Raw genomic sequence first — 14566 nt, forward strand, 5'->3', positions numbered from 1 at the left:
AATAAGACCCCATAATAGATGGCCCACGCCAACCAACACCGATATATCAAACCTATCATCCAAACCCTATTAATTCTCCATATCTGCACTCAATCATCCACCTCCATCATTCCGAGTTTGTCTCCTCGAGACAAGTCTCCTTGCGCGACGTGCCTCCACAAGCACGGAGCGTCACACTGCTGATCGCACCAACGCTCTGAAGATGCGAGAACTGGATCGGTAATCCTCAGACTCAGGCTCAGGCTGGATCGACAAGAGCCTGGGAAAGACGTCAAACTTGACCTAGGAGCCGCTGTCGCTGCTGACGGTGTACTTGATCGGCGGGATGTCGCGGTATATCGGGCGGAACGTCAGCTGCTGCGTCATAGACAACTTGTTTGACAACACTAAGGGAGAGGTGGCGCTCAATGTTGGTTTTTGCCCTTTGCTCGTACGAAGCTGGAATGCGAGTCTTGACAACAAAGCCGTATAGTCTCTCCTTGTAATCGGCCACGAACGGGTCGCTTAGTGTAGTGTCATTGGTCATCATGGCCATGAGATCTGGATAGTTGGCGTATTCGCTGGCCAGGGTTTTCAGGCAGCCCAGAATAAGGTTGTCCAAGACGCTCATGCTTTTTGCCAGGTCCGGTTCTGCCTCCAGGAGAGTGGCCTCTAGGAGCTCCCTCGCAGTCGCGCCGTCAGATCCAGGCCCGAGCCTAGCAACTTGATGTAAACCTGGACAGTTGACGACCAAGATACCTCGTGGCTGATGGAAACATAGTAAGGAAACTTCCGAGTTACAATGTGATGGTCGATGATTGACCTGACTTGGTGTTCGTGGCCCCCGTCAATGGAATTGCGGTCCACGAGGACGATGTCGTTGATGGGTCCGAACTTTGGTGTTTTTTGCCAGAACATTGCTACTCTTATCTCCAAGGATATGACGCACGACATGGGGCAAGCCGTCGGACCATGCAACGCAAGGCTTCCCATAGACGAGCTGCCGCCGAGCTGCTTCAAAGGCTGAACTGACGATTGAATCGGCGTCAGGGTGCCGATGGCCGATAACGTACACGGTGTCCGCGTCAGGACCGGGGGAAATGGCTGTAGAGATGTCTTCGATGTTGAGAATGCGAGCTCCACCCAAGTTTCCCTCGATCAGACGCCCTTTGCCGGCGAGGTCAACTAGCCGTTCCTTGTTCCTTTCGGAGATGAACCCGTCGAGATCGTGATGTGGCTGAGAAATGCTGTCAATGTCAAGGGACCGGAAGAAGCGCCCCACTTCTTGGTCGTTCCTTGAGAGCGTCGTCCGCTCGTGCTCTGATGAGAGGACCTTAGCATCCTCAAAGGGGATTTTGTTGATGAATCCTTGGTCGTCCCATGACAGGGTTATTTCAGCTCATTTTGCCGCCTTCTAGACCTTTGATGAAACCAGCAGAGGCTGACCATTGATGTACAGCTGAAACTGAGGGTCATGGAAAACCATTTTGGCTGCTTATAGGATGGCGATTCAGAGCAAGACAACAGAGCTCAACAAGATCGGGCTGCTATGTCGAGTGAGTGGCAAGAGATGATATCTCAACAGGAGAGGGTTGGCAAGGTGCTGTGCCGCTAGGAAGCTGATAACATGAAAACACAAGCGGACGGTGGACCGAGAGGAAATAACCCGAGACTGAGGGTAATCTGTCCACTTTATATACGTACCTACTCTAGGTCGAGTTAACTCCAGCCTCTTCTTAGGCAGCATGTTTTTCATGGAAATCTGTTGATCACGGTCCTGTACAGTAGTCAACGTCGGTGAATGTCAGTGGGAGAATGCCTACAAGAACGTCTTGGGTCTCTCATGTAGGCTTACCCGCATATGATGGCCTGAAAACGGGTTAGGTAGCCTTTACGGGGTGTTTTTCATTCGCCCTAAAACCTGTAAACGTGTGAAAATAGAGTCATGAGCCCTCAGCCATTCTTCACTTTGGCTGTGGAGTCAGCGAACCCCTTTGCAAGATAATTAACTAGGCGAATGCGTAATTGACCAGGACGTATTGCGGATCGTGCCAGTCTCTTCGGTCTGCACCCTAGACTGCGGAAAGACGAATTAGCCAGACATCTACTTCTGTGGACCGCTCTTATAAATTTGAAGAGCCTGCGTCTTTGTGCGTAATGACACTAACTAATTAAGGTGCTTTGGTTTGTTGGTGTGATATTGGTGGTCGGTTCGGTCCTATTAAAGGCCGGGGGTTGACAGCAAGAGTAAATCGACCCTAGTGGGCTTATGTGGATTAATCCGGGAACCGACAAAGTGGCAGTCTGTTCTGTTATCCCCGCCATCACACAGCCTAGCTCCTGCCCATTCCATGACATGGCCTGCTAGTGCAACCCCTCCAGGCGCTTGACCAAACTGTCGGGTCGCTAAATCCCCTTTAATAGGTCAGTATCGGCAACAGCCCCAGGCACAGGGCAACCCTGACCGCTTCGAATTAATCTAGCTTCGCCCAACGGAAATTGCGGTGCACGGCTCATCTGGAGGCAACCGACCTTTCACTAGGCTCGCTGCGCTGCGGTGCTAATGGGCTATTTGGCAACCTGACCGTCCGTTCTTGACATTTCTGGGCTTCCCTTTAGCATCACTAGCTGATTTTGGCCACGCGTTTGACGAGGTGCCGGGGCAATCATTTACTCGCCAATTCCATTTCATCAGTAAGTACGGAAGTCTAATAGGCACAACCCGATGCTTGTCCTTCTCAGGGATATTGGGCAGAGCCAGGTATATTTACCAAGTTCCCTAGGGCATCATGGCGGCGCCTTCCCAGGTCATCGGCCTCAAGCAGCCGCAGGTGAAATACGTTGACAGATTTGTGGTACGCGTTGTCGCGTTCAATTCCGCCGGCGAGGTGGCCATCATCCACGCGAAGAGAGACAACTACTACAAATTCCCGGGCGGCGGGATTGACCCTGACGAGGAGCACGAAACGGCTGTTCACCAGGAGATGAAGGAGGAGACGGGATGCTTGATCAAGCTGCGGCAAGGTGGATGCGTCACCATCACTGAGGAGTATCGCAGCGACCTCCACCAACTGTCGCACTGCTACAGCGCCGACCTCGTCGACGACTCGGGCGCCCCTGCACTGACCGAGGACGAGGTCTAGGACGGGCTGGCACATTCGTGGATGGCTGTGGACGAGGCTAAGCGGGCCATGGCGGCTACCGAGCCGACGACGGAGCTCAGCCGCTTTATCAAGGAGAGGGACATGTTTCTGCTCGACGTGTCTACGAAGGAGGCAGGGAAATAGTGATTAGGAGTTCACGGGCCAGAACAACAAGGGGTTTATTTACACCCTTACAGAATGACTTTTTCATTGTTCTTGGCCCGCCCTCCCTCTAATCAGAGGTCGGCATCGCTCTTTGCCTTCTTTTTTAATCATGAGGTATACCATAAAACTAAAATCCCTGGACTAGTGCACACATTCTCTACAAGGCCCGTCTGCGGCTTGCCCTGATTACTGTTGTCTTTATTTTCATTGCTTTGTGGAATCTTTTAACCGCTTCAATATTGGTGCGTGCAAGATTAGATATAATCTTTGGCCGCTTTGAAGTTGGAGCTAGAGACGCAGAGCGGTCGTCAAACAACTGATCTTATCGCGAAAACCGCCTGAGCTGGCTGTGAGCTTGTTGTGTATTGCTTTGCTGCATCGGAAGGATCGCCCGAATGCCGATTACAGACTTGGGTTAGATCTTGGGGGCTGCATGAAGTTGCCGCTCTTTCAGTGTATGTGAGGGAGGTGGGCATGGCAGACTAGGGGGGAGGGGGGGGGGGGGGGGGGGGGGGGGCGTTCGGAATTGGGTGGGTAGTGTCAACAGCTGGCACAGCCTCATTCAGTTTCGTTTTATTTTAATCATGGAATCGGGAACTTCTAGGCTTTCCATCGACATTCCCTTTCCATGGAAATTCCCCTTCCATCGACATTCCCTTTCCATCGACATTCCCCTTCCATCGACATTCGCCTTCCATCTTTTGTCCCATAGCTCATTTCAGCACCATGGCGGATCCGCTTAGCATCGCGGCGAGCATCGCCGGCGTTGCGGCAGCGGGCTTTGCCGCGGCCAAGGGTCTTTACGAGATTGCCGACGGCATCGGCTCGGCGGGGGTCGAGGTTCGAGTCTATGGCGACGAGGTCGCGTCCTTCTCCAAGTTCCTGTACCACGTCCGGTCCGAGCTCGTGCGGTCCGAGGGCGTGTCGTCCGAGGCGCAATCTCTTCTAGGTGACACGGTGCACCTCTACGACAGGATCCTCCATCCGTTCAAGGGCATGCTGGGCACCCTGCAGCCCCTCTTGGCTCGGTTTAGGGGCCGCGAGAGCAAGCTGCGTCAGTTTGGTCTCAGGCTCCAGTGGGTCTTTAGGACCAAGGACAAGCTGGTCTTCTATCGCAGCGCCCTGAATGCCCAGCACAGGCTGCTCCAGACCCTGCTCGATCTGATCATTCTCCAGGCGACGCGGGACAAGTCGGCCGAGAATATCCAGTTAGTCTTGAACACCAACGACATTCAGTTAAAGATGAGCCGCTAACAACATCAATATCGCTAGTATGCTCAACATCTCTTTGCAGCACTCTTTCGCTGCAACTACCAGGGGATTGAATGAGACCAACGCCCCTACCCCACAGGAAGCACTTACAGGGGATTCAAACCCCAAATCGGTATTTTCTGACACTGCTGAAGCGTTGAAGCTGCCGTCGGCCAACGCCGATTCCGCAGACACAGACATGGTTGTTCCAGGCCAAACTACCAGAAGCAAAACACGGGTATGGCGCCCCTTGCCAGTATTACGTCGCCGGTCGGAAGCAAGCAGCGAGCCAAACCAAAGCACAATAATGACCGACATACAGTCGCAAGGGGCTTCTACGGAATCCAGTAAGAGCCAGCAGACTACCAAAATGACCTTGTGTTTTTGTCTTCTTTTCTTCCTGCCAATACAGGTAAGAAGGCTCGGGGGGAAAAGGGCCACCCTCCACGGTGGCCAGGGGAGACAGATTAATATTGTCGTACTGCATGCCATTAATTACCTCTTTGTAACTCCGCATGGCAATTATTCTGCAGTGGCAGACGAGACTTATCGAAGGCAGTTAATACGACGAGGCGAGACAAAATCCCCCACATCCTCGCGAACCGAGTTTATCACGGAAACTTGAATGCCTAGTGGTTTGCCTTGGGCATTGTGCATGGCGCAGCCCTGGATATTAGAATCGGGCGAACGACGTGTTCAAAGCTGACGGGTTCGTTATTGGGGACACTATCCAGGTCCCAAGACTAGGTAACCTAACCTGATCATGCTGTGAAAATTGTTAAAGTCCCAAGTGCCTTTTAGCTGTGCTTTCCTAACAATGCGGAGTGTTGTTGGCTGCCTAGCCGCTGGCGTGTGATTTCCAACGTCGGCGGAGTGCGTGAGCTAAAAAGATAAAAAGAACACAGCTCGTCAAATATTCCCCATGGTGCATCAACATGGCTTAGCCCCGTTTTAGCAAACCGAAAGTCCTGGCTTCGTAAATTCTCTCGCTAACAAAAAAGAGGCAAAGGCCCATAAGAAAAAGCAGCAGCAGCAGCAGCAGCAGCAGTTGGTTCTGGAGCAGGTTCTGGAGCCACCAGCAGACCCACACAGAGATGTCCTGCGAGGCGGGCAAAACGGGGATTTCGCTGGGCTACTGGCTTGGCAGGGATTTCTATGACCTTTTTGTACACTGCGGTCCGAATGACGTTTTCTACGGTCCGAGCAGACTTTCCCTCGATAATTAGGACTGAAAGTCTGCGCCGCAGGGAGTGGCAAGCAATCCTTTTCTCTGTTGTTTTATGCCAAAGTTGCCCTCACCAACCCCCAGTCACCCACACCACCCTTACCGCCTCACTCAGGCGCTACTCAGGCGCTACTCACGACACGGTCAGGGAAGCCACCAAACTTGGTTAGACAAAGTGGGTAGTAGTCTGCGACTCGATGGATTTGCGAGAATTGAAATTCTCAACTTCTCGCGAGAGAATAGTTTTGAGCTGCCTGTGTGGCAGGACCTCAAGGCGGCGTATTTAGCGGAGGAGCCGACGCCTGAGCAGCGCGGCCGCCGCCAGTGGTTTGAGAAGCGCGCGTCCAACGCGGACCCGCGGGGCCTAGCCGCCAGGAACGTTAATGTATGGGACATGGAGGCCATCAATGCCGAGCTGCCGGGATATGTTTGACCGCTTCGAGCGCATGGGCCAGGAGAATGAGGCGCAGATGCGGAAGTGGAACGAAGGGTTGCACACGAAGACTACGAAGGGGTAAGGGGATAGGGCCTATGAAGGGACATTGACTCCCTGTTGCCTGTTTTTATTTTCTTTCTCCTTGGCGTCGGGGATTTGTAATTACTGCGTTTGCTTTGCTGGTTTGCTTTGCTGGTTTGGAGAGCGGTCCGATTTCCTTTGACTACCTTTTAATCATATTACATAGCACTTAAAGCCAGAGAGCGCGTAAGCTACTGTGTTGATGAAGCAAAGCATTGATTTGAGTGCTGTGTTAGTTTTTGGAGAAGAAACGACGACGAGAAGAAACGACGATAAATTAAATTGCGGCGAAGCTTGGGTACTTGCAGCAAAATTATTCTCTTCACCACCACGGAACCAGCCTCCGCAGAACAAATACCTCCGCAGAACAAATAACGAAGCACATTGATCCAGTGTTGGCACTGACGAAATCTAGGCGGTAATTTCTCGCCTAGACTTCCCCAAGCCCGATGCCAAGCTCGACGCCCTTTACCCGGATGTTATCCACCACGAAGAAAGACAATCTGAAGAAAGACAATCTGAAAACGTCCAGTCGGACGTTTTCAGCCTTTAGCCGCTGGTAGAATGGAAGAGCCGCTTAATATTTCGATTGCCGCCACCCCGCACTCTCCGGCCTGTCACGGGGCATGGGCGCACCCGAGCTGCGGAGAGCTGCATGCAAGCAAGCAAGCAAGCAGACTGCCCAGTTGCATGTCGGGAAAATGGAGGTCGTGGCGGTGGGCGTAGGAGAAGAGCTTTTAAATAGCATAGATGGCGCCAAGGAATGGCCATGTGGTTGACGCTCTTGACGCTACAGGGGTGGGCTGGACGACAGCCGCTCCAATAAAGCAGAACATCACGCTACGATAGGACGCAATTGCGGAAGCATGAAACTCGGGGAAATGTAGAATTGATGGCTACCTAATCTAATTTGATGGGGCCCAAGTGGGAACTACTCCTTGGCGCACTTTCCAGGTTGCGTACAGTGTCAAGGCGGCAAAAGGGGCAAAAAGATAAAAGACAAGCCGTCATGCCCTACTGTCCAGGTAGAGGAGGGGACGGCACGGTGTGTTGAAATTCGTCCGCCATTCTACTCACAGATTCACCTCGACCATGCTCAAGTCTCTCCTCATCGTCGCCGCGGCGGCCCTGGCTGCGGCCGTCCCGCTCGACGAGGAGCTGTTCGGACGGTCGGTGGACATGGGCAGCCAGCTCCACTCCGACGGCATCGAGGGCCGGTCGGCGGCGGCGGGCTCGCCCGAGGGCAACGGGTTCCACAGCGGCTACTTCTACTCGTTCTGGTCCGACGGGCAGGGCAGCGTGACGTACAACAACCTGGCCAACGGGTCGTACGATGCCAAGTGGAGCAACGTGGGCAACTGGGTGGGCGGGAAGGGCTGGAACCCCGGCGGAGCCAAGACGATCCAGTACAACGGCACGTGGAAGGCGGCCAACGTCAACTCGTACCTGGCCCTATACGGCTGGACCAAGAACCCGCTCATCGAGTACTACATTGTCGAGAGCTACGGGTCCTACAACCCCAGCAGCGGCGCGTCCAAGAAGGGCACCGTCACCAGCGACGGCGGCACCTACGACATCTACCAGACCCAGCGCGTCAACCAGCCCTCCATCGTCGGCCGCGCCACCTTTACGCAATTCTGGTCCGTCCGCACCAGCAAGCGCGTCGGCGGCCAGATCTCGACCGGCACCCACTTCGATGCCTGGACCAAGAGCGGCCTCAAGCTCGGCGCCCACGACTACATGATCCTAGCCACCGAGGGCTACCAGAGCAGCGGGTCGTCGGCCATTACTGTCAGCGAGGTCGGCGTCACTGGGGTGCCGTACCCCAACGAGCCCGACTCGAGGAAACCAAACAACTAGGCTCGGATATCAAGGGACGTGGGCGGCGAGGCACTGGACGGTGCGGGCATGTATGCTACGTTGGTAGTAGTCTTCATCACTGCCGAAGGTTCAGGGACTCGTGGGACGTAAGGATATGTAAATACAAAATTACCTCAATAGCAACCTATGACGAAAAAAATGATCATCTAGCCACACTTGTCAAGTCGTTTCTCTCCTCCTCTGTCTGTCAGTCAATCAGTTCCAAGCCAAGCAATGAAGCGAGTCCTTTAAGGATTTTATTGCACTGGCGTGTGTTGATTAATTGCCACAAAACGCCGCTCGAAGTGACCAAGTAATGACTGGCAAGAATGTTCCAGCGAGAATTGGAATTTGTTTCTGTTTCTCACGCCTTCACCTAAATCATGCTATCTCGAAACAGTAGCTGCGAGCAGTCTCTGAGAACTTGGGCAATTTACGTACGTAGGTATACAAGCACATTGTCTCGAAGCAGAATAAGAATCCTGCCAATGTGAGTGTGGTTAATAAGTTGCGTCGCCCGTATGTTGCCCGACGACTTGGAAAAATGGTGGAAATAGCGCCATGACATGATATGTTTTTTGTATTTTTTTGTATGTGGCGTGCAACCAGTCTATTCTAGATTATTTAGGATGTTGAAATGCTTCTGTGAGCGGAACGGGGTACCAGCTTCCTTGCTGCGAAAGCCTTCCATTTGTCACGTTAAGGAAACGTGCGATAAGCGCTAAGCCGGCCTAGGTAGCCAGGAGAGGGTTTCTTCTCCACTCCTTTTTGACCAAAAGGTTTCTCGCGCTCTCGGAGGGCCTGTCTGCTGACCCCTTCCTGACTGGTCAAGTAGCGTATTTTTTATTTAGCACGTACGAAGAATGACAGCAGCCCCAACCGAGAGGAAAGGAGCTGGCTATACCTTTCCCACAACCGGGCCTTGGAAGATTATTAGCTGAACTTCGCGCGAAGCTGCTGGCATTGACACTCTGAACCCTCTTTACAGTTCAATATCCATTGCACTCTGGCTCTCTACCACTTTGTGTTGTAGCATCCAGCTCCCTCACCCTTGTGCGGAAACTCTGCATTGAACCTTGTGTTGTTGAGATAAGGAGATAAGCACATGGCAGCTACCTTGGGTACTAATGGTGACCCTTTACATATCTAATCAATACTATAATTGCGGTACTTTTTTTTCGTTCTTTGATGTACTTCCTTGGCTAAATTGATTGGTTCCGAACCCTGTTGCCAAAACCTTGTTGCACACAGGTGCAGTACACAACCCAGCCACAGCTCGGGTAGGCATGGTTGCCTCCTTCCGTAGTTGACCTGCGGTTCGCTGGATGTCTGATGATTGGATGGTAACCGCCCAGGAAAGCCCTGCAATGCGAGGCAGACCGCTCTGCTGCCGATTGGGCACTAATTGTAAAATAGGGTTTGCCTCCTCCCAAACCCCAAACAGATCAGACCCAACCCTCCCATCGGGGCTCTTTCACCATTCTTCCTCGGAGGTGAACACCACCACCACCACCACCACCACATGATGGAGCCTCTGAGTGCTCTTGCCATCGCTACAGGAGTAGCCCAATTCGTCGACCTCGGATGCACGACCTCGGATGCAGTATCGCGACGGGCACTGTTGAGCGATACCAATCGTTGACCGGAACAACTACGGCGCACGATGAGCTCGAAGGTCTCGCGGAGCGACTTATTGGTCTCATCCAGACTCTCGGAGAGTCTTCTCAGTTTTGGGACAGCCTAAATGCGAGCAGGGACGACAGGGTATACATGAATGCGCTGCGGGATGTCCGCCCCGGGATGTCGTAGCGAAATGCCAAGCTGCCGCGTCGGAGCTTTTGGCGGTTCTCGCCGATGGCAAGGCTTCGGGTAGTCAGCCACAAACTCTCGAAGAGCTTCATGGCGGCCACCAGGTCCAAGGGCAAAGACAAGGCCATGAGGAAGCTCGAAAGCCAGTTTGTGGGACACAGCCCTGATCATCGCGGAGCACTTCTTTGGATCAGCCGGATTGGAGCTGCAGAGGTCTCTAGACGGCTTCTTAATGTCGTTGCTCGAGCAGGCCCTCGTTGAGGTGCCGAGACTAATCCCAGTGGTTTGTCGAACAACGTCTCGAGAGAGTCGGGATTAAAAGCCCCGGCTTGGTCGGTCAAGTCGTTTCAAGGGCCGATGGGGTCTTTCTTTGGGTTTTCTTAATATGCGACGAGCTCGCAAGAGGCATGCGGTACCAAGACTCGGCCGACATGCTTCAGCGGAAGCTCGACTCGCTACCAGCAACTCTGGAGGACTACTTTCTCAAGACGCTTCAACGCCCGGATCCCAGCTACCGACGTGAATGTGCACACATCCTACTTGCCATGCTGGCAGCAGGGCGGCCTCTGGATTTGCTAGGATTTCGGTTTCTAGAGGATGCAACGCGGACCCTGACGGAGGATCGTTTCGAAGCAGGCGCGGTGACAGCCCTCTGGCGGAGCTACGCAGCTACGCAGAGACGCCTAAGGCACTAGATCAGGTCCTATGCGAGAGACATGATCGACATTCTTCCCCTGGACAAGGGACAACCCGACAAGATCCATCTGGCTTTCAACACGGCACGGTCAAGAACTTCTTGGCCACCTCAAGGGCCCAAGAGATCTTGCGGCGAAATGCCGGAAGCTTCTTCAACACTCACAGATTCCTTTGCCGAATCCTCCTCTTACAGATGAACGAGTTCCACAATTGAACGAGTTACCACAATCGAATGATGCTGTCTACTCTGCATTCCTCCGCTGCTTGAGCTACCACCTGTGGGAACAAGACAAGTACCGGCTGGAGGAGTTGCGGCTTCTCTGGAAGATGCGCCTCACTCAGCGACGTCAACACTGCGATAATATTTTGGCCGGGGAGAGCGACACGATACGGGGCGCGTTGTTTTCTTTCCTAGGTGAAGTTGTGCGGGACCAGCTATCCCTATTTTAACTGACAATACCGCAGCTACAGTTCTCTTGTCAATTTTCATTGGTTTTTCGGGTTGGGTCGTTTGCGGGTGGCGCATTTTTTCGCCGAATTGTTAGCTCTCTCATGGCTGTATAAATGTTGGCAACTAAAGCAGCCGTTGATGTAACATCTTTGGAAGGAATAAAGTCTTGAAAGAAAGCTCCGGTAACCTTTTTACTTCTATATCGTGAGGATTTGAAGTATACCCGGTAACTGGATGGGTGATCCTTGAAAGACGACTTCATATAGTCAGAGTATCACTTCAATCGTTGTTCCTTGGTACTACTGCCCCTATTGGAGGGGGCTGTCCCTTGTTTGTGATAGGTAATTATACAATACAGGTACGTTGTCTTCGCCGCTGTTAGGTTTTATTGATAGAAAACTCCTCCATGGACCAGCGCGCATCCCAAAATGCCGTAAAACATTAGAGTATTGCCTTGTGGCTAGTTCAGGACATTCCCAACCTGACCCGAAAACAAATGCATTTTTGGGTAATTAATTATAATATCTAGAATAGAGATAAAGTGTGTGGTACGCAAGCTCGTTGAGGCATTAACCATTCACTGCATTTCCGACTCCTTTGTCCATTCTTCTTGTACAGCGACGGACAACGAGAATGTGGCAAGGCAGGCGGCTGTTTCCCAGCTTTTGGCAATTCAGGAGAAGCGTGTAGAGATAGAGAGCTAAATACCTAAACCCACATGCCTGGTGGATTCGAGCGCACGGGCGAACCAAGATCCAAGGCCCACTGAAGCAGATAGGGCAGTGTCATTAATGTGGGTCTTTGCCCCCTCCTGTGCCTTATCTTTCGCGTCGATCATCCATCAACCACACACCCAAACCTGGTATAATTCGCGACTTTAAGCCATGGCATCCAAAGACGGCTTGTCTAGGGATCTGGACGCAGCTAAAAATGTACAAAAAAATTATTGTTTACTGCCTGGGCCCTCTGAGCCTGGGCCCTCTGAGTCTGGGCCCCCCACTGGGGCATGACACGTGCGCGCCTGACTTTTCTCCATCGGTGACATCATGGCGAAAAGTGCGTCGCCACTTTTGTGCGCGCGGCACAAAGTTTCTCGCTCGGCCCCTGCAGCTCTAATTACCTTACCTTATTAGTCTGACGGCCGCACCAGACTCGATGATCGACGCTCCCTCGCATTCGTGACGACACCCAGTTGCCATGTCGGACGCAACGACATCGCCATCTCCGCTGCCGCAGGAGCGGCGCGAGCTGGAGGCGCAGGTCGTGTCGGAGCACCTGCCCTCGGGCTTCACTGCCGAATTCGACGGCACATTGCCCGCCGAAAGAACAAGCGCTGATGCCTCCTCGTCGACCACCCCCGCCGGCACGCCGTCGCCCGCCGCCGCGCCCGAGTCGTCCCTCAAGCTGCAGGGCGGCGACATGCACCGCGACCTCTTCAAGCTCGACGCCGCTGTCCGCGCCAAGATGCACCGCCGAGCCAACACCTTCCACACCCCGCGCGAGTTCCGCCAGGACGACGAGGGCGACGGCCCCCTGCTGGCCGTCGGCGACCAGCTCGCCCCCGGCGGCTTCCGCCGCGCCTTCCTCCACCAGCGACACGGCCACGACTTCATGGCCGCCCGCCTGCCCATCACGCGCAACTTTGTCGAGTTCCTCGACCTATACGGGAGCTTCGCCGGCGAGGACCTCGTCGACTCGGACGAGGAGGCCGTGACCGACGACGAAGACGCCGGCGTCGAGGCCGAGCAGCGCCCGCTCCTCGGCCGCCGCGTGAGCTCGCGCGCCGCCCGGTCGCGCGCCGCCCGGTCGCGCACCGCCACCGCCGGCACCGCCAAGACCTTCTTCACCCTCATCAAGGCCTTTGTTGGCACCGGCATCATGTTCCTGCCCAAGGCCTTCGAGAACGGCGGGCTGCTGTTCTCGTCGGTCGCCATGCTCGCCGTGTCCATCGTCACCATGCTCTCGTTCCACCTGCTGCTGCGGTGCAAGACGCAATACGGCGGCGGCTACGGCGAGCTGGGCCACGCCATCGCCGGCGACAAGATGCGCAGCCTCATCCTGGCCTCGGTCGCCCTGTCCCAGATCGGCTTCGTGTGCGCCGGCATCGTCTTTGTGGCGGAGAACCTGCTCACCTTTCTTGATGCCGTCACGCGCGGCCACAGCCCCCTGTCCACTTTTTGGATCATCGTCGTCCAGCTCGTCGTGCTCGCCCCGCTGTCGTGGATCCGCAACATCTCCAAGCTCGGCCCCACGGCCCTGCTCGCCGACGTGTGCATCCTCATCGGCGTCACGTACATCTACTCGTTCGACTTCGGCGCGCTCGCCGCCCAGGGCGTGCATGAGACGGTCGTGCTCTTCAACCCGGAGAAGTACACGCTGATGATCGGCGCGTCCATCTTCGCGTTCGAGGGCATTGGGCTGATCCTGCCCATCCAGTCGTCCATGGCCGAGCCCGAGCACTTTGAGTGGCTGCTGGGCCTGGTCATGCTGATCATCACCGTCATCTTCACGTCGGTCGGCGCGCTGTGCTACGCCACCTTTGGCACCTTTACGCAGATCGAGATCATCAACAACTTCCCGCACGACAGCGCACTGGTCAATGCCGTGCAGTTCCTCTACTCGGTCGCCGTGCTCGTCGGCACCCCTGTGCAGCTGTTCCCCGCCCTGCGCATCATGGAGGGCAACCTGTTCGGCCGCCGCTCCGGCAAGCGCAGCCTGCGCACAAAGTGGATCAAGAACGGCTTCCGCCTGGCCGTGCTGGTCGTCTGCGGCGCCCTCGCCGTCGTGGGCACGGGGCAGCTTGACAAGTTCGTGGCGCTGATTGGGTCCGTTGCCTGCGTCCCTCTCGTCTACATCTACCCGGCGTATCTGCACTATGTGGGCGTGGCCACGACGCCCCGCGCCAAGGCCGGCGACCTGGCCATGATTGTGCTGGGGATTGTCTGCATGATCTGGACGACGTCGGTGACCATTGTGTACAGTTTCATGTCATGATGCCGCGGCCTACCGGATTTGAATAAGTGTGCGTTTGTAATTGGCTGCCGATTAACTGCATGCGGCGTGGCGCAGAAAGCATGTAAATTTACATGGATGAGTGGATATGCATGAGCCTCTGGATAGAGCGCACTTTTATTTAGAAATAGAATAACTAGATTATCGGTGCGAAGCGTATTCTGGATGCACGCCCGCCTGCTTTGTCTCGTCTTTGGATTTGAACTAAGCCTTCGTCTTGAGGGTGTGTCAGGAGCATACACTACGGCAAAGTTGCCACCATACGCTACACTACAGCGAAGTTGCCACCATACGCAACACTAGAGCGAAGTTGCCACCATACGCAACACTTCTTCGGGCTGCGGTTGTGTTCTGGATAAATAGGTTTCCCATGCTTGCCAACCGATGCGTCTGTCTGGTCCTCGATATATTCCCGCTCTCCTCCTCTAATTTTGTAGTTGCGAGTCTTTTTAGGTAGG

General features: G+C 54.3%; 5 protein-coding genes across 5 annotated transcripts; 4 read left to right on the forward strand and 1 right to left on the reverse strand.

Annotated features, from left to right (window-relative positions):
- Positions 1-225: 225 nt before the first annotated feature.
- On the reverse strand, positions 226-1465 carry B0T26DRAFT_797156 (uncharacterized protein; the record flags this gene model as incomplete). Its single annotated transcript, XM_060446923.1, has 5 exons — positions 226-354; positions 386-745; positions 781-873; positions 929-1347; positions 1426-1465. The coding sequence occupies 5 exons, from the start codon at positions 1463-1465 to the stop codon at positions 283-285; spliced, it is 984 nt and encodes a 327-aa protein (XP_060301889.1). The 3' UTR covers positions 226-282.
- A 1303-nt stretch (positions 1466-2768) lies between these two features.
- Positions 2769-3394, forward strand: B0T26DRAFT_736108 (NUDIX hydrolase domain-like protein; the record flags this gene model as incomplete). The annotated part of the gene is made up of 3 exons (XM_060443282.1): positions 2769-3116; positions 3159-3239; positions 3365-3394. 3 exons carry the CDS (start codon positions 2769-2771, stop codon positions 3392-3394), a joined length of 459 nt encoding a protein of 152 aa, XP_060301890.1.
- A 619-nt stretch (positions 3395-4013) lies between these two features.
- On the forward strand, positions 4014-6196 carry B0T26DRAFT_745110 (uncharacterized protein; the record flags this gene model as incomplete). Its single annotated transcript, XM_060444513.1, has 3 exons — positions 4014-4495; positions 4560-4740; positions 6029-6196. 3 exons carry the CDS (start codon positions 4014-4016, stop codon positions 6194-6196), a joined length of 831 nt encoding a protein of 276 aa, XP_060301891.1.
- Positions 6197-7372: 1176 nt separating this feature from the next.
- Positions 7373-8140, forward strand: B0T26DRAFT_635103 (glycosyl hydrolases family 11-domain-containing protein; the record flags this gene model as incomplete). Its single annotated transcript, XM_060436690.1, has 1 exon — positions 7373-8140. One exon carries the CDS (start codon positions 7373-7375, stop codon positions 8138-8140), a length of 768 nt encoding a protein of 255 aa, XP_060301892.1.
- A 3802-nt stretch (positions 8141-11942) lies between these two features.
- Positions 11943-14273, forward strand: B0T26DRAFT_682607 (transmembrane amino acid transporter protein-domain-containing protein). The gene has a single exon (XM_060440753.1). It carries the CDS (start codon positions 12294-12296, stop codon positions 14088-14090), a length of 1797 nt encoding a protein of 598 aa, XP_060301893.1. The 5' UTR covers positions 11943-12293; the 3' UTR covers positions 14091-14273.
- Positions 14274-14566: the final 293 nt, after the last annotated feature.

Source organism: Lasiosphaeria miniovina (genome assembly GCF_030549165.1).
Source record: "Lasiosphaeria miniovina strain SMH2392-1A chromosome Unknown B0T26scaffold_1, whole genome shotgun sequence".
Classification (NCBI taxonomy): Eukaryota; Fungi; Ascomycota; class Sordariomycetes; order Sordariales; family Lasiosphaeriaceae; genus Lasiosphaeria; species Lasiosphaeria miniovina.

Coding starts and splice junctions, on each gene's coding strand:
- B0T26DRAFT_682607 (XM_060440753.1), top strand. CDS start 12,294: ATGTCGGACGCAACGACATCGCCATCTCCGCTGCCGCAGGAGCGGCGC.